Below are 25103 nucleotides of genomic sequence, written 5' to 3' on the forward strand. Positions count from 1 at the left end.
CCGTGCTCCTCCGCTGCTGCTTGTGAGGTTTTTGTGTTTTGTGTTTTATTTTTTTGTTTGTCCTGGTCTTCGGGTTGATGATGGATATATTGTCCTGGCATTCAGGTTGAGGATGAAGTAGATCGGTGTGGGGGCTTAACTCTCACGAACGGATTTTTAGTTTCTAGTTTTTTTAAATTTTTTTATTTTATTTGAGCTATCCATGTCTTAGATCTAGTCTGCACGGAGCATATATGTTCCTTAAATGTAATTGTACATGGGTTAGCGAAAGCTTGAAGTCATTTATATTACTTTGTAACCTTCATAACTTTTGACTATGATTTTTCAGAACTGTATACTCTACGTTGTAAGAGCTTTATGCTCATGTAATTTTATCAAAAAAAAAACAAAAATAGCCGCATAATCACGAGTTACTTGACCACAACCATTACCAATTATTTAAAATAGAATAATCACCTAAACTAATTAAGATTGTAATTATGAGAAAATAACCGCTGCTACTACTGCAACATGTTATAAACATTAATGCCCTCGAATACCAAAATAATAATAATAATAATAAAAAGTATGCTCTTTCTGTCAAATCCAACATAGTGAACCATGAATACGAAAGTGCCCTTTCATGTCGTAGACCGTAATTATTTATCTTGTTAAGAGGAGACAATCTGGACGAGGACAAACAAACACTTAACGGTGCGCTTTCTCCAGTTATACGACAGACATCCGCTAGTCCAACTCCAAAGTGACTTAGTGGCGAGGCAATGCGCACGATAAGCGGTGGACACCCAGCAGGCGTATCTTAGCAACATCCAACTCAAAGCCTGCGCATCCCCCACACTCCCTCGCTCTTACTTCACCCCCTCCTCCACTCCTCGCACCCGATTCTCTCTCTCTCTCACATTTTCTTTTCCAATCTCTATTTCCCCGGGAAACAAACGGGAAACGAATAGTATTTTTTTTTTCTTTAAGAAATAAAAACTTGTAATTACGAGTTTTATTTATTCTATTCCCGAACCTTCGTGAATCGTTTCCCTCTCTCTCTTCTTCCAGATTGGATTTTCTCAATCCTTCGCGGTGCTTCTCTGCTGATCGTTTTTTTTTTTACCTGCAATGAAAAGCTTCACAAAAAGTGCTTGAAATTAGGGTTTCTTGGTTTGGTGGTGGAGCTGATTGGAGATGGTGATTCCGTGGGGTGGACTCAGTTGCTGTTTGAGTGCAGCTGCTCTTTACGTTCTCGGAAGGAGCAGTGGAAGGTCCGTGCTTGATTGCCCTAATGTTTTTATTTGAAAATAATTATGGTAAACAATTAATTTAAATTACGATGAATTTGATTTGAAATACAGTAAAAGAATAAAAACTTGTGTAAATCGAGCTAAATTCTGTACAAAACACACGCACGGAGTGTGGCTGTTGCTTAATTTGGAAAATTAGTTGTTAATTTGGGGTTTTGTTTTTGATATAATTTTGTTCCTTTTGTTGTTTTATGATGGCACAGGGATGCGGAGATTCTTAAGACGGTTACTCGGGTGAATCAGTTGAAGGAATTGGGTATGTGCCTTTTTGAGAAACTGAAAGATTTGTTTTTGGATAGCCTTTTTTGTTGTTCCAATGCAGATTGAAAGCAACAAATAATTCTTGTGGATATAGAATATAGATTGATGTATTGTGGGTTTCAGACGTTCAAAGAGAATATAATTCTTGTGGATATAGAATTTAGATTGATGTATGAAGTGTGGATGTTTATAGAACCTGTTGCCCAATTGCAGCACGAGGCTGCTGCTTCTGTTAGGTCGTGAATTGCTGAGCCTTAGTGATGATCTAAATGGTTGCATATCAATAATAGTGCATAGTGAAGAACATGTAACAAATAAGAACTTTATTCATGATATGCAAATTGCTAGTCTTTGTCCATTACTATGAGAAATTGGTTGGGCCTACATAAGTTCTGTTGGGCCCCTTATCCCTTCTGCAGTTAAATGTGATAAATGCCATTTGCATATGCGTGTGTGCATAATAAGTTTAAGTGAAAATACTAACACACATTGATGTCATAGGCACCCAAGGGTGTCTCACACTCTCACTCCAACTTTGTTTATGTCTTGGGCTACAATGTAATGTCTTCTGGTGAAGAACATGAGAAAGTGATCGTTGATTATGTTAACATGAGAAAGTGAAGGAAATCTGGTATCATGTGGGGATATTGTGTGAAGGCTTTGAAGAGCAGGTTATCGCCTTGTGTGAGCCATTATCAGAAGGATTTGGCCTCTAGTTCCAAATTGGGCAATAGAGAAAACAGAGAACTAAAAAGATTATCGTGCTCTTTCAATTATGATTCAAAAGGTTGTAGCTCTAGTTGAGGTAGAGCTAAGTTGTTATCTTGGAATGTGAGAGGGTTGAATGAAGCTGACAAACGCCTTAGAGTTAGAAACTTACTCAGACAATGGAAGGCATGTATTATTTGTTTATAGGAATCTAAATTGGAGTTTATTTCCAATAGTGTCATGCGTAGTTTGTGAGGATGTCATCATGTGGATTAGTGTTATTTATCTTCTAGAGGGGCCTTTGGTGAAATCTTGATTATGTGGGATAGGAGGGTGGTGGAGAAAATTGAGTAGTGTAGGGGGGAGTTTATTGTGGCTTACTCTTTTAGAAATGTCAAAGATGGCTTCTCTTGGGCTTTCGTGGGTGTCTATGGGCCAAATTCCGACTGTGATAGGAGGTATTTATGGGAGGAATTGGCTGGCTTGATTAGTTGGTGGAACTTGCCATGGTGCATTGGAGGAGACTTTAATGTCACTTGTTTATCCTAACTAAAGATCAAGTGACATGTGTCTTTATCCAGCTATAGTGGATTTCTTAGACTTAATTTTTTTATCAAAGCCTCATGGATATTCTCCATATAGGAGGGATTTTTACACGGTCAAATAATCGGGAACCCCCCTTTTAGTCTAGAATTGATAGATTTCTTGTATCTCTGGATTGGGAAGCACAATTTCCTAATCTGCCTTAGAAGAGATTGTCTAGACTTTGCTCAGACTATTTCCCCATTCTCCTTGATTGTGGAGGTATTCATGGCGGTCAAGTTCGAAAATATGTGGTTGAAGGCCAAAGGTTTTGTGGAAAGAGTGCAACAGTGGTGGACTTTCTATCATTTTCGAGGCTCTTTGAGTTTCTCTTTGGCTTGCAAACTTAAAGGCTTAAAAGTTGATTTAAGAGTCTGGAACAAACAGGTGTTTGGTAATGTGGTGAATTCGACACACGAAAAAAAAAAAAAAAAAACCCTCTTGGATGAATTGTGTTCTTGATGGTTTGGAGGAAGAGAGAGAGCCTCACGCAAGGAAGAGAATCTGAGGAAAGACAAAGTTATTGGGATTTGGAGAGGGCTACAAGATTGGAGAAAATAAGTTAAGAGGCAAAAATCGATGGCTCTACCATCAACGACTTGATGGAATTAGTTCTCCTATTCAAGTTAGCCACTCGATGGAAAAACTTCGTGCATTTGATTCCATTGATGAGGAGGAGGCCATTTGGTTAGAGCGTCCGTTTGAGGAGAGTGAGGCTTTGGAAGTGGTAAAAGGCATGAATAGGGATAAGGTGTTGGTCCCTGATGGTTTTATTATGGCTTTCTTCCAAACTTGCTGGGATGTGATTAAAGAAGATGTTATGAGGGTGTTTCATGAGTTTCATGCTAGAAGCAAGTTTGAAAAAAGCCTCAATGCTACATTCATTGCTCTCATTCCGAAGAAACCCGAGGGTATTGATGTTAAAGATTTCCGATCCATTAGTCTAGTGACTGGTGTCTACAAGATAATTGCCAAAGTCATAGCCATTAGATTGAAAAAGGGTTATAGAAAGATTATACCAGAGCCCTTGAATGCATTTTATTAGAGGTAGGCAAATCCTGAACTTTGTTCTTATAGCAAATGAATGCTTGGATGGTAGAATCAGATTTGTTGAGCCAAGTGTTATTTACAAATTAGTTTTTGAAAAGGCATGCGAACATGTTAACTAGGAGTTCTTATTATACTAACAGAGGAGGTGTGGTTTTTGGGAGAATGGTGTAGTTGGATAAAGCATTGTTTTTCTTCGGTACACTTTTTTGTTTTGGTGAGACACCCCTGGTTTCTTTAATAGCTCTTGTGGTTTGAGACAAGGTGATCTTTTGTCTCCTTTGCTATTTGTAATTGTTATGAGGGCTTCGAGTAAAATGCCATCTTCTATTGTAGATGGGGGTTTTCTTTTTTTTTTTTTTTTTTTGATAAATAAAAGCTTCTAAAGCCACCTTAATACCCTCGTACTGGGTCTCAAGCCCGCCTACCTGGCTCGGCTTTCTTTTAAGCGTTTCTGAGGAGTCTATGAACATTAGTACGCTTCATATTTCGCATCTTCTGTTTGCAGATGACACCTTGCTTTTTTGTGGAGGAAACCCAAAACGTGTACGCTCTCTGCGTGCCTTATTATTATGCTTTGAAGTTGTTCCAGGTTTGAGAGTTAACTTGACTAAGTCAAAATTGGCTCATGTGGGTAGTGTCAATAATGTTGATGGTGTGACCAATATTTTGGGATGCACGTGCCTATGAAATATTTTTGTCTTTCGTTGGGAGATCCTTTTAAGTCTAAGTCTATTGGGGATGGTGTTATTGAGAAGATTGAGTGTCATTTGGCCGGGTCGAAGAGGATATACTTGTTTAAGGGTGGAAGGATTACCTTAATAAAGAGTACCATGTCCAATTTGCATCTTTTCCCCATTCCTGCTAGTGTTGCAAATCTCATTTAAAAGTTACAACAAGAAGACGGGGTGCTTCTAAACCTAAGGGAAAGAGGGAGCTTAAAAATTTGGAATGCTCCATTAATTTTGATGTTAGAAGCAATGGCTCTAGTCAGGGTAAAGGTAAGACTAGAGCCTGTTCTGTGGGTTTAAGGCTTTTTTTAATTTTTTTCTTTTTCAGCGTTCTCTTGTATAGTTCATGTGCACTAAGGTTGCACACCTTTGTGCTTTTGATATGCAACATTACTTATTAAAAAAAAAAAGTTACAACAAGATTTCTTATGGGGTTGGCTAGGTGATGAGTTCAAATTTCGCCTGGTAAGCTGGTTCAAGGTTTGCTCTCTGATTGATGAGGGAGGATTGGGGTCTTAAACTTGCTTCTATTCAATCGTGCTCTTTTGGAGAAATGGATTTAGCTCTATGTGCATGAAAGAGATTCCTTGTGGAAAGTCGTAGTGGATGCCAAATATGGCAGCTCGTGGGATGGTTGGTATTCTAATGAGGTTCATGGGTTGTATGGGGTAAGTTTGTGGAAAAATATTAGGAGTGGCTGGAGGAGTTTTTTAGGCATACCTGATTTGAGATGGGAGATGGCTCCAAAATTATATTCTAGCATGACAAATAGTGTGGGGATTAGGTCCTTAAGGTTATTTTCTTGGATTTGTTTTGTATTTCTTGTGTAAAGGATTATTCCATGATAGATTACTTGGAGTTAACCAATGATACTGATCAGTGAAATGTAAGCTTTATTAGAGATGCTCACAATTGGGAGGTTGATGCATTTGCTTCATTTTTAAACTTATTGTATTCCTTTAGGTTGAGGCAAGTAGGTGAAGACAAGCTTTGTTGGAATCCCTCCAAGAGAGGGATGTTTGATGTTAGATCTTTCTATAATGTCCTTGTATCTCATGATAGCACCCCCTTCCCTTGGAATAATATTTGGAGGAATACAACCTCCTTGAGAGCGGCTTATTTTGCTTGGACAGCCACCCTAGGCCCCCTTGAGAGATGAATGATGAAGATAGGGTTCGAACTTATGACCTCTACTTTGATACCATATTAAATCACCACATATTCCAAAATGTTAAGTTGATAAGAAGAGATGAATTTATTAAAGCTTAAGCTCATTTAGTTTATATTCTGACATTTGTGAGCTGTTCTAACAATCTTGAAAATCTTCAAACCCAATTCTTAGGATGGCAGCATCTTGAATTTAATAAATGAACCAGAAAACATGTGAAGTGTCCCCTTGTCTTCCAAGGGTGTTGAGAACTTGAGATATAGGCTTTTCAATGTGCTTCCACATGCACCTTCTTCTAGGGATGACTTGTTTGATTATTAATGTGATTTGTATGTTCGGTTATGTTATTCATTAAAAAAAAAGTGCGCTCGGATATGTTCCTTCATGATGAATGCTGCATTCTCACTTTTCAGCACAATTTTTGGATGCTGGGTGTATATTACCTTTGGTTGTCACAATTTCTGGAAGAGTTGGTTCTGAAACCCCAATCAGCTGTGAGTTCAGTGGTTTACGGGGTGTAATTGTAGAGGAAACGGTAAACATTTATTGATTCAAAGAGCACAATGACTTTTGTTTTTTTCATAAGAAAACTACATAAGTTTTTGTCTTTTAGTTGTTTGTAATCTGTATGTAACATTGTATTCATATCTATCTCAGGCAGAACAACATTTTTTGAAGCACAATGATGCTGGCTCATGGATACAGGATTCTGCTTTGATGCTATCCATGAGTAAAGAGGTTCCATGGTATCTGGTAACTCTCTCCCCTGAAACTATTGCTAAACCAAAGTCTATAGCATTAATTGACATCTTTTGTTAAAGAAAGTTGACCTTCATATACAGTCTAAGGCTTGACTCATAGGATTTCTCGGTGGCTCCTTGGTTCATATGTAATAGGATGATGGAACTGGCCGTGTATATGTCGTGGGAGCTCGAAGTGCATCGGGTTTTGTATTACCGGTTGGAAGTGAGGTGTTTGAAGAGTCAGGAAGATCCCTTGTTCGTGGAACATTAGACTATCTTCAAGGCCTAAAGGTATGCCATTTTTTGTTAATTTATCCCTTTATAGTCAAGCGAATGAATTTTTGGGTCAATTAATGTTGTGCCATTTACATTGTTAGATGCTTGGAGTCAAGCGAATTGAACGAGTTCTTCCCACTGGTACTTCCTTGACTGTTGTTGGTGAGGTATGACTACTATGATAATTAAATTCTAAATTCTTTTGCCTCCAATGGAAGGATATAAACAGTATCAACTTAGGGTTCAGTGTTATACTGCAATGAGGAACAATTAAGAGGATATCGTTATGTAAATGAATAATGAAATAATTAGTATTTAGATGATATTTTATCATTGCAATGTCATGCGATTACCACAAACGCAGCATTTTGAGTATTATATGAAAGCATTACTTAAAAACTGGATGACTTGAATCAGTCTAATTCCGATTTTTTTTTTTTTTTTTTTGAGCTTTCGTCTATCATAAAATTGTTATTATTTATTTCTTTTAAGTTTTGCTTCCACTTCAGATCAATTTGCTTCAATTCGGTGGCTCTTTTATAAGCTGCTCAGTCTCTGTCAACATGTGGCCACAGAGTAATGCATATTAATAGGTTGGGGGAAAAGAAGGAAAAAAGAGAAAGGGCTGGGGGTAATGACATTCAAAGGCCGTATGGGTGAAGAAAATTTAACATGTTGGAACAATTCAGGGCTGGGGGTAAAAAAAGATCCATGCATGCTCTACTCCTTGATAAATCAACCATTTATTTGGTAAACTTGGGTCTTTCATTCCCTTCGGTGCCTTCACTATGAATTATTCTGTGATAATATTATCAGAAAAACATCTAGCTCAATATGTTTCTCATGAATCTGATCCTTTAGAAAAAACTAAAAAAATTATGAATTTAATATATTAGAGCAAAATGTTTAAACTAAATGGAGAGCAGACCTACATGATGCATAAATACTTGTAAAAAGAAAAAGACATAAATCATAGAAATTTTATCCATCTTGTGGTCATGGATGATGGACCTTGATGGATTTTGATTTGATGTTGCTTTATTCATTTATTTATTGTTTAAATCTTGTGATCAGGCTGTCAAAGATGATGTTGGAACAGTTCGGATTCAACGACCCCATAAAGGACCATTCTATGTTTCTCCCAAAGCTATTGATCAGCTCATAGCAAATCTTGGGAAGTGGGCGAGGTTGGTTTGTGTGTATATATCTGCATGTTTTTTTTTTTTTAATTTTTAATTTTTAAATATGATTAACAGAGATGTGTTTAACAGATGGTATAAGTACGCATCTATGGGTTTGACAGTGTTTGGTGTTTATCTCATTGCTAAGCGTACTTTCCAATATATTATGGAAAGAAGGCGACGTTTGGAGTTGCAGAAAAGGTATTTTGTGCTGGTGTTTTATCATTGCTATTTGGAAACTCAAAACAAGTTGAAGTAACTGATCTTCTTTGTGTACTTAAGAAATCGCCTCTTTTTGATAAAATTATGATTATGTATATTTGAAAGAAATAAAAATGATTGATCTGTGATGAAGTTAAAATTCTGAACATTCAGGGTTCTGGCTGCCGCTGCCAAGAGATCAGGGCAAGATAATCAAGGTAAAGCGTTGAGGGTCTTAATTATGTAACTTCCACAGATTCTATTTCAATATGGTACTGAATATTCCAACTAATTTTTCAGATTTAAATGAAAAGGCTGACAACGAAACAGATGGTGCCAAAAGAGTAATGCCAGATATATGTGTCATATGTCTTGAGCAGGAGTACAATGCCGTTTTTGTCCCGTAAGAAAAGTAGCTGTATTTTCCTTGTTTTAGGCAAATGTTAATTATTTAGATGCCAATCTGTCTATGAGGTGGTGCAGTTTATATATTTCTTTCCAACCCATGTATAGATGGATGCCATGCAAACTTTTTCAATATGTAGAGCTGGACATCTAGCGCCCCGGCCGCCCCCCCCCCCCGCGCCCCACTTCATTCTTTCTTTTAACTTTCGGTAGTAATATTTGACTCAATAGGATATCTTCATTTATTTAAAGACAACAAGTTACTTTATATAACAAAAGAAAAAATTACTTGATTTATTTTGAGAAAAAGCATGGTTGCCAAGAATTCAAAAGGCAATGGGTTCCGGATGAAGCTGAATTGAGAAAAGGGTTCATGTTTGCTTAACCCTAGTCCTTGGGAGCAACAGTTTGAGTTTGAGTTGTATGTAAATAGTAGTTACTCAGTACTCAACTAGCCTAACATGTAGGGCAAATCATGTGAAACTGTTGTCTGAAAATAGATCAACTGAGTGTCTCCTCTGAGTGTGGTGTCTAGTGACCAACAGGTCAACAGGTTCTTATTTGAGACTACCAAATCCACATTTAGCTTTGTTCTTTCAAGAGTACTTATGTTCCCACTTTATTTAGTTGTTCCTTCAAGTTCAAGATGGTGCCTACATGCCTTTTATGGAGAGAAAGAAATGACCGTAAGAGGACTTTGGAGGAGATTACATCTTTTTTAAAAACAAAATTTGTATCTTTAGACAATTGCTTATGTTTCTCCTGTCCATTAGTAGTAGTGATTTACTTCTTTTTTTTTGCTCCATCTAACTAGGTGCTTCCTCTTGTATACTTCTTATGTACTTAGGGGCGTTTTACACTTTTAATGACATTTTCAATTACTTATCAAAATTTAGTTGTTGCTTGACAATTCAAAAATGAGATTGAACAAATGACGTTGTGGTTATGATTTTCAGGTGTGGTCATATGTGCTGTTGTATAACATGCTCTTCGCACTTGACCAACTGTCCTCTTTGCCGGCGACGAATCGAGCAGGTAGTGAAGACATTCCGCCATTGATGTTCTGCATCTATAAGTTAACCAATTATACCAGATGATCAGACCTGGAGGATTGTACTTCACCTTTGGGAATGTCAAAGGCCTAAAATGTTCTTCATCGGGACAATTTATCTTCACTAGATGGGGTAAAAGCTGCATTCAGCCTTCACTACAGCTTTTTCTGTTAGCGAGTTTGAAACCTACTTGTGTTTGGAGAAATATTCCCAACATGATTACATTGTAATTTAGTGATTGATGAGTGTCTTGTTGGGATCTTCTGAATTGTAAATGATCTACAGCCAGACAACCCTGTAAATCAATGTTGCCCAAGTATGGATAAATTTCTATCAATTAAGAGATGCTGTGTAGTTCATATGTTCGATTATTACCCTCTGGTTATGACTATAACACGATATTTTAGAGAAAATTCCATACTTTATGATCCTAGGACACAGGGTAAAATGTAATTTCCGGTTTTATTTTATTTTATTTTTTGCTGACTTGTCTATATTGCATGCAATACGGGTATCTCATTTGCACCGATCGCCCTCCTATCTTTATATACTTTTCCAATGGCGGTTTTGCACTTGGAATCATTGTTATTACTTTTGGGAAGTGGGGTGTGAAGACAAGCAAGACAAGTGATCGACTTCAAAAGGAAAAGAAAATTTGGTGCTGTGATTAAATTGGGAAACAACTGGAACCTATAAGAAGATTCGTAATATATGCTGCATCACCTTCTAGATTTCACATTGTAATCATGGAACTTCTACTTGGGTTGCTAGTTTTGGTACTAAGCAACATATATAGGAAGCATACTACTACAACTGGAAACTATAAGAAGATTCGTAATATATGCTGCATCACCTTCTAGATTTCACATTGTAATCATGGAACGTCTACTTGGGTTTGCTAGTTTTGGTATTAAGCCACAACATATAGGAAGCATATTACTGCAACCTATAAATTCTATTTTCCGTAATTTCAAGTTCAAGTACCTTTATTCATTTTTCTCGAACTATACAGGGGAAAAAAAGATTACGAATGAGTCTTTTCCACTCTTCATCTGAATGGAATAAAGAATAAGAGACCAATTGAAAATACTTTCAAGTATAAGGTAGGAAGCGGCCCACTTAGCTAAATAATCTGCTCTAAAATTAGTACTACGAGAAATAACTGTACACTACTTAGGATGTGCTTGGCATTGAGATTTCATAGATAAGAAGCGCGATTTTAAATCAAATCACAGAAAATTAATTATTTGAGAATGTGTTTTTTTAAAAAATTGTGATCTGAAAATGCATTCAAATTACAGGTAATGACGTATTTTTTGAAAACGCACAATTTTAAAGGCTACATTGCAATTTTAATGGTCAAACCGCGATCTTGCTAAACATTTAACTGTGTTTTTAAAAATCACATTTTCAAATTGCACTTTTTAAAATTGCAAACTCAAACGAACGCTATGTGAGAGAGAGAGAGAGAGAGAGAGAGGGAGGGTGTTGACAAGAAGTCCAATTTGATTCTTTTAAGCTTTGAAAAAAAATGATTTGTGGAATCACGATTTTTACGTGGTAGCATCACCAAAATAGAAAATCATTCTAGCTGAGGAAAAAATGGTTTGTTTTATACGTGAAACTTCAAACATTCGTGGAATCAAATACCACCCAGATGCCAAACATTTTCACTTCTTTCATAAACCAGTCTGTCCTTGTATAAAAGAGCCAGAGTTTTGTCGAATCACGTAATATCTTGTGCTATATTAGTTGTATTTATTATATTCTAGTTTTTTCATTTTGTTGAAAAATGAGGCTATAAAAAGTTGGAATATGATCCCAAAACCAAAACATCTAATCACTTTGGAAAAAAAAGTATGAAGACAGCTCTCCCTTTATTAAGAATCTTAGCTCAACTTCACATTGAAACCTGCAAATGAACATATTTTAAATTTTTAATGGCACCCATCGGTCCCATCTTGATCTTACTATATTATTTATCCACTATCCACTCTCTTCATCACACAAAATAAATAGAGGCTTCCCCAGCCCTAACAAATCACTTCTGCCAGCCAACAACCCTAAACTTGTTGATTTCTTCCCACATAAACATCCATGGAAAATGATCAAGACACCCCAAAATCTTCTGGGGTGTGTGAGAAAATCCTCCATGCATTTTCTGTCCATCCTGCTCGCACAAAAATTCGCCAACAAGATCCCACACCTGCCTCTCATGCTTCAAATCCTTCACTGCCACAGCATAATCATGTGAGAAAGCCTGTTGATATCCATATGAAAGCAGCTGCTCCTGAGCATCCCAATTCTGCAGAAGCAGACAAGATTCCCATCAAGTTTGACCACTCAAGCCTGCAGCATTCTGCAAATGAGAAGGGAAAAGGGAAGTCAGCATCAGCAGCAGCACCACCACATTTGCCCATTCAGAGCAGCAATAGTACCCCATTGAAAAAAGTTGCTTCAGGGCTGCAGGAGAAACCAAAGCCGAAGAGGCAAATGGCTGCTGCAGAAGTTGAGGAGAAACATCATGTTCAGAACCATGACATCAATAATACATTCTCTGATTACATCAAACGTGCCAAGCTGAAGATCAGAACCGTGTCAAATGTTGGCGGTGGGAAGAATCATGCCCCTCTACAAGATGATGCTCATGATCATACAAAGAAAAAGGATACTGCAAAGGATCATTTTTCAGAATACATCCATCGTGCCAAGATGAAGCTCAGAACTACTTCAAGTATTGGCCATGGAAAGATTGTGTCCTTCAAACGAGAGTAGAAGGCTTCAAAGAAACAGGGGAGCAATATCTGCAATAACTTTTGAAATGTCTTGGTGAATAATCTTGGTCTTGGCCGTTTTTCCTGTTTGTGTTAAATAATTTGGTTTGGTTTTCCCTGTTTGTTATGCCTCATTTGATTATACTAAATCCTTGTAACTTTGTTCCATACTAAATATTATCAATGAGGCCATTCCATGGTTTTGTGTATTTCTGTCTTTTCTTGATAATGTCAACATGGAAATCTACGTATAAAAGTGAGCTGATAAAAGAAACAATTGATTAAGATCTCTTTTGGAAGTTCCCATCAGGAAAGTTCCTCAATATCAGTTGTCAAAAGTTCTGAAATAACATTAGTGGCAAAAAGGGGATGGGTCAGCTATTCGGTGCGAAGGGACCACGATGAGGAGGTAGCGGGATAAGAGCTTGACGGTGGTGGGGAATTGGCGGAGGAGTGGAAGAAGAGACGACGGTGGGCAAAATGTTGAGACAAGTGTGCTTAGAATGAGATCTAAAATTTTTAGATGACGTGTTCGTTTTTAAATAATCGGTCCAAATTTTCAAACAATACTCTTAAGTATTGCATGGGATCTCCATCCGACAAATTGGGATTTATAGAGACCTAAAAGTTAATAAAATGAGTTAATTATTATCAAACGTTTACGATTGATGTTGGGAGGTTTAGATTCCTCAAACTATCCTAAAGTAAACCTAGAATTTCTTAAATTATCCTATCAAAAATCTATTTTCTTATTAATTTTTAATTACATTGGCACCCCTCCTTGAATTATCCTACCCCCATTTGGCCAAGAGGGTAAGATTTTTTTTGAAATTTTTTTATTTTTATTACGAGTATTTTTGTCATTTTAGATACGTTGCAAATTTCCTTAGCCCGACTTAATTACACTACTACGTACTCTTGAGGTCTACCCTTTTGGGCTGTTTCTGCGCATATGGGTTTCAAAATCTTAGGCTTTTTAGCTCTAAGCCAGTCCAGCCTGCTACTATCTTTTAAAAAAAACTTGAGGATTTAATTAGGATGCCAAAACATAGAATTAGAGGACATGAAATTATATTTTAGGGTTAAATGCATTTTCAGTACTTATGCTTTGAGCCAGAATCAAGTAGCCACATCGATTTTTCAAAAATATCACAAATGGTACCTATAGTAAGCAAATAAACTCACTTGGTACTTCCGTCATAATTCTGTTAGTTTTTTTTACGGAGCTTCACGCCATCCTTACACGTTGACTGGTACATGTGGTTTCAAGGCGACACATGGCGTGATACCTATGTTTTTGGGTGCCACACCAGATTAAAAAATATTTAAAATAATATGTAAAAAAAAAACCCAAAAACCTGAAATCACCAATTAACAAACTTATATATAGTATTTTTTAATAAATATATTCTGAGGAGTTGCGGGGTGGCTGGCCACCCCATTTTGGCCATAGGGGTTGACCGGCCACCCCCATTTTATAGCCTCCATTAAAAAACCAAACATGTCATCTAAAATCACCGAATAAAATAGTGATGAAATTACTGAATCTTAGCCCAAAACTCCACTAACTTGATAAATGAATCTTTCTACCTTAGACAAGCCCAAATGGCCAAATGTAGTAGATGAGGGAACAAGATCTAGTTAATGGTTAGGATCTCTTTAAAGAGATCTTGAGGCTATAAATAAGACATCTATCTCATTCATAAAAATAAAAATAAAATATTATATATATTTTTTAAAAAATTATAAAACAAAATTATAAAAAATTAAGGAGTGACTGACCACCCCATTGGGGGTGGCCAGACCACCTCAGTTGGGGCTGGGGGTGGCTTCGGCCACCCCATGGCCCTTGGGGGTGGTCCGGCCACCCCTGGCTGGCCATTGAGGTGGCTCTCAAGCCAGCCCCAGCTAAAATGGAGTGGTCTAGCCACCCTTTATAGGCAAGATGGGGTGGTCAGCCACTCCTTATTTATTTATTTATTTATTTATTATTATTATTATTATTATTTTAATCTGATTTTTTTTTTTGTAGTGGGACATGTGTCCTATTTGTGACTTTAGGATTTCTAAGAAGAAATCACAGTCATGAATTAGATATTCTCTTGTCCATTATGGACTAGAGAGCATCCTATTCCGAAGATGAGTGAAATGGCTTTTTACTGTTTTACACATGGCCTTCATTAATTAAGGTGAAGCAGTAGCTGTAGTCTCCCAAACTCAAGCCATTTTGCCTTAGACATTTTCTTCAACCTTTGGACACCATACTTAAAGCACTTATTTTTTCCTTAAACCACCACCCAATTCAGAACACCATGAAATGCAAATAGAGAAGGAAATAAATTTTTTTTAAAAAAAATCCAAATACCCAACGAGCATTCAAGTTCGTAAGATCTAGTGGTGTTGGGCGGGGGAAAGGAGACGATGATCCCTTCCCTCCGGCAGTGGTTGAAATTAGCAGTCGAAGTAAATAATTCTAAAAGTCACTCTTGTGTAACTTAAAAAATGAGGTGATTTTTAAAATCACAATTTAATCAAAATCCAATAACGATCGATTACAAGCCCAATAATAATTTTAAGACCCATATTATTATTAGAGTGAACACAAGAGGTGTAGCATTACACCATTCGGAGGTGTTGGTTGAAGGTGGCCATTGTGCCTCTTGAAGGAGGATTCTGGTATAGTCAAACGAGAAGAAAAATGGTTTGATGGGCCGCTTCGATTCTGTGTGGACGCACATTTTCATTAGAGAGGTGCTGTTGTTCGGTCGTGGCAGAAATCAGGGGGTTTTTGCCACCAATAAGAAGTTGCCACCTAATCCAATCTTATCAAATTTAAGTTTACAAAATAAACACAATAACACCTGATTATTGACTTAAAATATTAATAAATTGTTTAAAATAAAAAAATGGAAGGCCCAAGGGAGGAGGAGCAGCCACCCTATTGCTACTGGGGTCGGCCACCCCCGTAGCCATGAGGTAGCTTGCCGGCCACCCCAATAGCCATAGGGTCCCTCGCCAACCACCCCATTTCCTATATCTCTCAGGCGCCAGCACCCGCACCATATTTCTCTCCTTACTCACTATTTTTCTTCCTCCCCCTTAAATTCACTCCCAAATCTCTCTCTTTACTTCTCCCTTTCTCTGAAACCTTCTCTGCCTCCCACGCTCTCTCTTTTCTCTCTTTATCTTTTACTCCCTCTCTGTTTCTCCATTTTTCTTAATCTTCTCTACCTCAACATCCCGAAATTTCATGCCATGGCCACCAGTAAAAACGTGGCCACCGGAAGTCCCATCGCCACCGCCGTCCTGGGACCCGTGGAGGATCAAGTGGTTGGACCCAATTTGAGTTGGAACAGGGAGTGGGATGAGTAGGAGGACGAATCGCTGATGGATCCAGGAGATCGGCGGCTGAGGGCTGTGAGGAGGATAAAAATCAAGTGTTTTGTTCTCATTGTATTTTCTTGCTCCAAGTTGATTTGGCATTCATTTATTGGTGGGCAAAAAACCCCCCTTGTTTGCCACGACCGGACTGAAGTTATTCCCTTTTCGATAGTATGTGAACAACTGATGTGGCAGCCTCAGTTGGAGGTTATAAAACCCTTGTTTTACAGCACATTCAGATAGAAGAGGTTCTCTAATATTTATCATAAATAAAGGAGAATAACTTACATAGGTAAACGAAGTGAAAAAACTAAAATATTTTATAGGTAGTAAAATACTAACGTGACAAAAATTTCACAAAAAGTTTTTTTTTTTTCTTTATTTTAATAAAAAGAATACTGGTTTTTCAATTTTTTCCTTTTTTTTTTTTAATTGCTGTTTGATTTTTTTTTTTAGTTTTTGTTATAATTTTAAGAAAATTTAAAATTTTATAAAGAGTATTTTTGTTATTGGGAGACATTGACTTTTTTTTTTTTTTTTGATAATTTAAGAAGAACATTGATACAATTAATAATTTAGAGAAGATATTAACAATATATATTACTTTTATAATAAATAAAAGGGTCATCGAAAGTGGCCGGATCGGCTACTTTTTGAGTGGGAATTAGAAGAACCTGAATTCATAATGTCATTGGTGGGCCCGGTTAGAGCAGCCCATTTCTTCTGAGGCCTGCCTGCCTTAATGGAATGGTATATGAAGAAAGTGGTGGCCGAAGTTGAGCGTTGACTTTTATACGGGTCAGCTTAGACCTGACCGGCCCATTTCAAGTTGACCGCAGCCTACGAGTTCTTCTAGTTCTAGATTCATCTAGATTGGTCACAGGCCGGGCTATCTATCAGGTTACCGTTGAGAAAGCAAATCTCTTTGTTAAAACAAAATTACATCGAGTGTTCTCTATAAATATCTTCTCCCTACAATCATGCATTTCAAGAATCTTACAAACAACTACTTCTAATTTATATTTCAAATGGAATGCACATCAAAAAAATCATCATATTTTCTTTGTAAGTTCTTCTCTTTATTTTGTTCGAGTGGGGGTGTAAGATGAGCCCAGCGACTTGTAAATTCGGTTCTGCTCAGTTTGATTAAACTCAATTCAATCTCGGTTCGAATAATAAACTTAACTTAACCTTCCTAAATTTTCATCACGTTTGCAATTAACCCTTAAAGTTAAAAATAAATAAATACTCAATTTTGTATATTGAACTTTTAATTTTTTCCAATATTACCCATATGTTAGGTGTATCTGTTAAATATTGTCAAAATTTTCAAAATACCCATTTTTTATTTAAAAAATAAAATAAAAAATTGCAAAGATTCATGCATAGGTATTTTTGTAAATTCTGTTAAATCCTAACCAACGCCCGAATCTTAGCAATTTTTGTTTCTCTTTTTTTTTTCTTCTTTTTTCTTTTTTTTTCAAAATATGGGTATTTTGGTAATTTTGACACCTCTCCATTAGAATTTAACAGAAAACCCTAATGGAGGGGTGACATTGAAAAAAATTAAAAGTTCGGTATACTAAATTGAGAGTTTTTGAACTTAAAGAAAGTAATTGCAAAAGTGAAGAACTTAACCTAATTTTTTTTTTTTTGAGTTGTTACTATAGGTCTTGTGTTTATGTTTGTACCAATGGGTAATAATAAAGGGCACGCTGGCGTGCATGAACAGTTCATGCACGCCCAACCAATTTTTTTTTTTAATATTTTAATTATAAAATAAAAATTAAAAAATTAAAAAAATAATAATAATAATAAAAAAAAGGCTAGGCATGTATGAACTGTTGATGCATGCCAGCGTGCCCTGAATCATTACTCTTATACCAATACCTCCATTAGCCTTGGTTTGAAGTTGGCACGTGCTAATAATATAAGAGATAAAAGACTAAGCTCAAAATATATATAGTTGAAAACATCAAAGTACGGTTTTGGGAGCAATTATTTATATGTAAAGAAGAAGATACAAAATTGTCCACATATATAATGACAAGACATTCTCAATACACAATGATATAAAGTCCACATTGATCAAGACGTTTCTTATTCTATTCCTGTATTTTCTACCACTTTGCCTGTAGAAAGGAAAAAAAAATTACATTTTACAAGTTTATATCCTCAATTAAAAATTCCATCTCCATATTTTTCGTGAATAATAAAATTTTTCAAAATAATATTTCTGGACATAAAACTTCATTTTTTTTTGATAAAACCCTTTGGGGTTTATCTAGAGCAAAGGACAAGTTTATGAATAATATCATATTTTTGTATCAAATTATATTCGATGCCCAAACACATGGCTTAATTACAATTTTAACTTTAAATACAGATAGATCAGTGGAATCTCTAAAAGAGAAACAATTACCATTGAGTTAGTATCGATAATTAAATACAGATAAATAAGTGGAATTTTCAAAAGAAAAAAGGTTATCATCAAGTTACTATCAAAAGAGTAAGCCATCATGGATGGATGTAGGGTTAGTGAGTGGAATCTCTAAAAAAGAAAAGGGTTATCATTGAGTTAATGTCAATAGAGTAGGTCATCATGAACGTCAGCTATGGAGTGTACTGGTATGTTACGAACCTAGGTGGCATTATCTTTTTGCAAGCTGGTCTTTAAGAGTAAATTTTACCTAAAATTTACAAAAGGATGATACCCAAAAACTTACAAACACATAATTAAAATGGTACTTAAGTCATGTGTAACACCTAAAATCGTAACATGCTAAGGCATATGCTTTAATCCCATTTTTTTTGTACTATTTTTTTTTTAAAAAAAAAATCAATATTTGTTTTGCTAATAACTAATTTTCTACAACAAACAGACAAAAGAAATCGTTCACGATCATGTCTCACCTGGCCCTAGGCTTTGCTTAGGGTTCTAGCTAATTATTAATTATTAATTATTTTTATTTTTATTTTATAAGCGAATTTTAAACTAATAGATACAACCCAGCTGCATGCGGCCGTTGGCTGGCGTGATATCTGATGTGTTCTTCAGTCTCTAACATTTGGTAGAAATATTTAAATTCAAGTAATTAAAATATTAAAATCGCAGCTCCTAATAAATAATTTTAAATGGAGACTTGGGATTCCTGGGGAGCATGCTGGAGGATCCTATTCCTTACCATAATATGGCCTTGAAAAAAAAAATATATAATTCATTTTCTCTTGTTTGTCACTCACGGTCTGTCACGTCAATTTAAAAATTTTTCTGAGTTCATTTGTTTGGCTCTCAAACACTCCCCAAAATTTAAATACCAAATTTTTTTTTATCAGTTTAACTAAATATGTATTTGCTTCTTTCCCAGCTAGCTAGATAGTGATTATTGCCCACCATTTGTTATTAATTTTTGCACCAAACCTGGATTTGACTTTGAACTATTAAGTAATTTATTTTTCTTAGCCCACAATGTAATGAATGAAAAAATTTCTTCATTATAATACGTGGGATGCATGCTCTAGGTATCAAATTAAAAATAAGTTTTAAATTTTAATTAAAATCATATAATTTTGTTAGAAATTAAAATTTAAAATTAAGGGGGGTATCAAGGAGGTATTTATCTTTCACATCCTTATATTATAAATATATTGTACAAACGAATATATTCTATGCACGTTTTTACTTGTCATATTACATGGTGATCATTCCTTTATATTTTTTTAATAGGAATAGGGGATTTTTAATTAGGAAAATAATTAAAAATAAATAAATTGTCATCGGGTGACAGACTTCTCTGCAACCAAATTGACCTTTTAAGAAATGCTATTGAAATTACATACAGTTTAATGCTTGTAGGTTATTGCATGCATAGAGCATGCCTATAACGTTAATTAATTGTCCATTTTAATTAGGTTTTAATTACATACAGTTTAATGCTTGTAGGTTGTCCTTCGGGACATCCGATAATGCTTGTAGGTTATTGCATGCACAGAGCATGCCTATAACGTTAATTAATTGTCCATTTTAATTAGGTTTTAACTGAAACATTAATATTTGTTCCAGTCACACATATTTTTTTTATAAACCAACTTCTAAAAGTGATCGACATTTATCTCTTACATATGAGAAGTACGTGTTTTTTTTCAATATATGCTATTTTTAATAGCTTAAAGGACATGTGTTAGTTTTCTTTACTAGCCTTAGAGCATTCTAACTAGACTCATCAAAATAATCAAAAGTATATTTTTCTTTATTTTAACTATCCATTTTTTTAAAACACTTCCAGCAGTCTTACTATTAACTATCAATTTTTACTATTCTATTTAAATATTATTTTTCAAATACTTTATTATTTTTATTTTTAAACTTTTTCAAAGAATAAGGATGGAAAGAGAAAATTTATATTATTTATTATTCATTTAGTGAGTGCATCGTACTCACTAAAGATGGTGAGTATTATTCACTCACTATTTATTTTTGGTTAAAATGATGAGACTTAAAATGGAAGATTTTAGCCACTTTCACCAACTTGCTTAACCAAAATAACCAACAAATGGTTTTGGTGAGGCTGCAAAGAATGCTCATTCTTAGCAGCCTCACCAAATTTTACTCACCAAAATAGCCAAAAATACATTTTTTTTTCTCTATTCTAACTACCAACTTTTTTAAAACACCCACAACAGCATCACTATTTTAGCTATCAACTTTCACCATTCCATTTAAATATTCTTTTTCAAAGACTTCTTTATTCTTTTTTAATTTTTTTCAAAGAATAAGGAAAGGGAGGAAATTTATATTATTTTTTAGGGAAAACTTCATTAAAGACCCCCAAACTTTCACCTGTTTTGAAATACCTCCCCTAAACTTCAAAATCTTTCAATTTAGTCCCCTGAACTTTCAATTGCTCTCAATTTGGATCCTTCCGTCAATTTTAGCTGTTAAAAATACAAAAAAAAAGACCAAAATATCCCTGTTTTTTTTTTTTTTTTTAAATAAAAAAACGTTTTGAAAGTTGAAATTTTATACAAAAGTCAGGGGTATAAACGTCATGTAACGTTTAAAATCTAACGGAGGGGTCCAAATTGAGAGCAATTAAAAGTTCAGAGGATTAAATTGAGAGATTTTGAAGTTTAGAGGGGGTTTATCAAATCGGGTGAAAGTTCAGGAGTCTTCAATGAAGTTTCCCCTATTTTTTATTCATTTGGCGAGTGAATAGTACTCACTATCTTTAGTGAGTACTGTTCACTCACCATTTATTTTGGGTTAAAATTATGAGGCTGAAAAGTGAAGATTTTAACCACTTTTACCAAATTGGCTCACCAAAACAACCAAAAAATGGTTGGTGAGGTTGCAAAAAATGCTCAAACAAACTAGTTTATATTCGAGATTCTTGTCCAAATTTAAGTTGTCCAAACTTCAATGAAAATCAGATAGTCCGACGTCAATTTGTCCCAAATAAGTACATAGGTGTGGGCAACCTATTTGCAGCCCTCTTCTCTTAGGGAGTAATGTTACATACTATTCTTTTATTTTTTTCAAAGTCGACTTGGTTCTTAAAATCTCCAATTAATTTGGAATGATCATTATTGGTTAATTGGTGATTTTAAAAAACCCATCAACTTTGAACAAGTCAAATTGTATGCCATGATTGCCATCTCTACCCACTTCATACCAACTATAATAGCCTAGACCACCTAAAACATGATGATATTATTTATAAAGTTAAGGAAAAAGAACGCAAAATCAATCAATGTGCCATTTGAGAGTGATTTGGCTACCCCTAAGTCGGTCATAGAGTATGGCTCAGTCACTCCATAAATTTATAATTTTTATTTTTATTTGTATATTTTAGTTTATTACCATTGACAAATATTACAATGTGATTGGTATTGAAGTGACACTCTTAACGGTTTTTGTCAAAAGCTTTATACGGAAGTTGATTACAACGTCCCATACGTGTTTTATGGTTTATCACAAGAAAATTCTTACCAAATTTTATTTCCCAAGAACCTAATTGCAAATGGGGTAAACCACGTATTTACATTTTCCCAATAATCAATTTAGAGATTGTTAAGAATTAGAAAGAAAAATATTTATTTAGGGACCTCAATTTTAAAAAAGAATTATTACAAAAAAAACAAATTAAAAAGAAATGTTTTAAGGACCTACCTACCCAATTGTTTATTAGAGCCATCGAAATTTTTTTTTTTAAACAATTCCCAAGTTGAAAGTTGAAACAGCCATTAAAGATTTCACTGATAAGTATGGCATGGAAAATGATTTTTTTTTTTTTTAATAAATAATTTCAAAGCGGTTTCACTCACAAACAAGAAAAGAATTACCCAAAGAGTTTCAATGTCTGAAAAAGTGATCAAAGAGCGAAACTTTTATCATTTTTAAAGTCAAGTTGCCCATGACATGCCTTTCCATCCACCACATCCTCTGTTAAAATATCTATAACCACCACGACAGCCAGACAGCGACCAATACAAGAAGTTTTGGCATCATCTGCCACACCAAAAAAAAATAGGTTCAAAATATTTTTCTGATCTAAGTGACTGGCCGCTCACATTTTACTAACTGACATAATAATTACAACATAAATTGGCATGTCAGTCATAAACTGCTACATTGAGGTCACGTTTTGGTAATTAGTGTAGTAATTAGAAACTATCATATAAACTATCACGTTCGTTTTATGAATAATTTTATAGTAAAAGTAGTAACCAAACTGTAATTAATCGTATTAGAGCATTTTCTTTAAGTTTAGGAAATTTGTCCAAAAAATCACAAAAAACATCTCACAAGAGACTCTCTAAATGAACCAGTAATCCTTATGATTATTAAAATATAAAAAAAATAATTCTTTCTCTTTTCTTCTCTTTCCTCTCTTCTTATATCTCACAATTCTTTCTCATCTCTCCTCTCATATATATATATAATATAATTAAAAAAATAAATATTTTAATGATATAAGAAATGATTAAGAGAAGTTATTGGTATGTATTTTAATATAGGGAAGCAAAAAATAGTTTGAATCTTTAAATATAAGAAAAATAACAAAAAAACTGCTGAGAATACTCTTACCATGCAAAGAAGGCAATCCAACTACGTCTCGATATTGAATGAAGTCACACGTAGGTTATATATACCAGGGATGAAAAAAAAAAAATTATGAGCATCGCTTAAATTAGCTTTAGGTTTTAATATATATATATATATATATATATAGATAGATAGATAGAACCGAATTACAGTTATACTGATCTTTCAAGAACCTATCAGAAAGTCTGTACCCCATCATGCAAATCATGAAAGGATCGCATTACTTCTTTCCTTTTCCTACTTTTATATATTGGACGGTCGTGATGAACCCATGTGGCATGTTCATGCATTTTTTTATATATATATATTTTTTTTATGATTTACCATAAAGGGCCAAAATTCACTTCTGCTCACTTTGGATGGTCCAATATGGCAGAGACGCGCGCAAGTAATCCCAGATGATTCTCCACCGTCCAAATTTTACAAAAAAAGGTTGGCATAAACATACTAAAAGTAAGAGAGAGAAATAGGGAGATTAAATTGGTGAATATATACTTTTATGAGGATCCTAGGTTTGTAAATATCAAAAAGGATTCTAATTTTTCCTTCTTTAGGGTGATTTTTATCATTATATTCTGTAAAAAGATTAAAAAAAAAAAAAAGGTTAGAAGAAAGAAGTTACTACATTATCATCTCGCTCTTATTTATTTTACTGGGCTGGTGTAACTGTGTCTCATCAGTTAAATAAAAAAAAATTCAAATACTAATAGACATTATCACATTAGTCTAACAAAATAAGAGCGAAATGTGAGTGTAATATATAACATTACATGTGATTTTTACATGCATAAAATTATATAGTCTAAAGACATACGTCAATTTAGCCGACAGATTGATGAAAAATTTTAGAGATTATAAATGGAAGACAATATCTAAAATTGTAAATAATCTGTGTCAGCATGAAGATTTTCGTCATGAGTGGCATCATGGATCTTTTTAGAGGCATATGCTTTAATATTGATAAAGATTGATGTTTATGCTTCAGGGGGTTGAATTGACAACTATTTGAAAAAGAAAAATTTAATTTAAATGCTATTTGACTTTCAGCATTTACGTGTCTCCATCTGGTTGGGTCACTTTTGAGGGCTACTTTTAACATGGGCCTCTCATGTGCACCCAGCACTTTTGCCCGAAAAGGGAAACGGAATCGGGGTCTTTACATTGTGGGTCCCACTGTTACAAAGAGAGCTTGGCTTGCTTACTTGCTTGCTTGCAAACTGAGCCACATAGGCCTTGGGGAGTTGGGGTTTTCTTTATTTATGATATGATATTCTGCTTGTCACCGTAGAATCTAACAAAGCTTCATGTTATTTTAATGAAGTTTTCTGTCACTTAAAAAAGATGGCTGTCATCTTTTTTTGCAACAAAAATTCTCCTTCGTTTTGCAAAATATTTGGAAGGTAAAAGAGGTTTACAGGAGTTCCCAATTTGCTTTTGGAATTTTATAAAAGAAAAGAGGATTGAGGTTCCTTGGGTTTTTAAAAATAAGAGATATGATCTCTAATAGGTAGTTCAATCGGCTGGAAATCACCCCCTATAAAACGGAGGTTACTAGTTCGAATTTCCTTCTCTCCTCTTGTATGGACATATAAAAAAGAAAAAAAAATAAAAAAAATAAAAAGAAAAAAGAGAGATTTGATTCTTTCATTTTATCTAACTGTCTAAATAAATGCAGAATTTTATGTATTATCGAGGTAATTAATTTTAGTTTTTAACATGTCGAGTCTACTTGCCTCGATAACACAAATTTTTACATTTATTTAGACTCTTAGATGAGAATATCATATTTTAAAAAATATGAGGGTATCCAAATCCCGCAATAATTCGTTCTTAATTACTAACTATTCAACCAGTGGCGGAATTAGGATTTTGGATTAGAGAGGTCAAGATTAAAAAATAAAATTGAACAAAAATTTATTAAAAATATTTAAAAAAATAGTTAACAAAATAAATAAATAAAAATTCATTACTGTTTAAAACATATAAATATAAATTATAATTTATTTTTGCTTTTTATATTCATAAACAATTAATCTATATTGACGAATTTAAATATAAACGTGTACATAGACATTTTGTTATTTAATAATAAATTAGTGTAAAAATTCGATTACATACCTCTCCGAAAAAATAATTAAACACTTTATTTGAATTGTTTAATGGCTTGAAGAAGAGAAAAAATTTAAAAATTTAAAA

General features: G+C 34.6%; 1 protein-coding gene across 1 annotated transcript; it reads left to right on the forward strand.

Moving 5' to 3' along the window:
- Positions 1-745: 745 nt before the first annotated feature.
- LOC132171549 (E3 ubiquitin-protein ligase SP1) lies at positions 746-10018 on the forward strand. The gene is made up of 11 exons (XM_059582897.1): positions 746-1253; positions 1496-1548; positions 6203-6324; positions 6447-6542; positions 6686-6823; positions 6910-6975; positions 7883-7995; positions 8080-8190; positions 8365-8408; positions 8491-8593; positions 9552-10018. Exons 1-11 carry the CDS (start codon positions 1177-1179, stop codon positions 9652-9654), a joined length of 1026 nt encoding a protein of 341 aa, XP_059438880.1. The 5' UTR covers positions 746-1176; the 3' UTR covers positions 9655-10018.
- The last annotated feature ends 15085 nt before the right edge of the window (positions 10019-25103 follow it).

This window comes from Corylus avellana, chromosome ca2, assembly GCF_901000735.1.
Source record: "Corylus avellana chromosome ca2, CavTom2PMs-1.0".
Lineage (NCBI taxonomy): Eukaryota > Viridiplantae > Streptophyta > Magnoliopsida > Fagales > Betulaceae > Corylus > Corylus avellana.

Coding starts and splice junctions, on each gene's coding strand:
- LOC132171549 (XM_059582897.1), top strand. CDS start 1,177: ATGGTGATTCCGTGGGGTGGACTCAGTTGCTGTTTGAGTGCAGCTGCT. Junction 6,976..7,882: donor CCTTGACTGTTGTTGGTGAG/GTATGACTACTA, acceptor TCTTGTGATCAG/GCTGTCAAAGATGATGTTGG. Junction 8,409..8,490: donor ATCAGGGCAAGATAATCAAG/GTAAAGCGTTGA, acceptor CTAATTTTTCAG/ATTTAAATGAAAAGGCTGAC.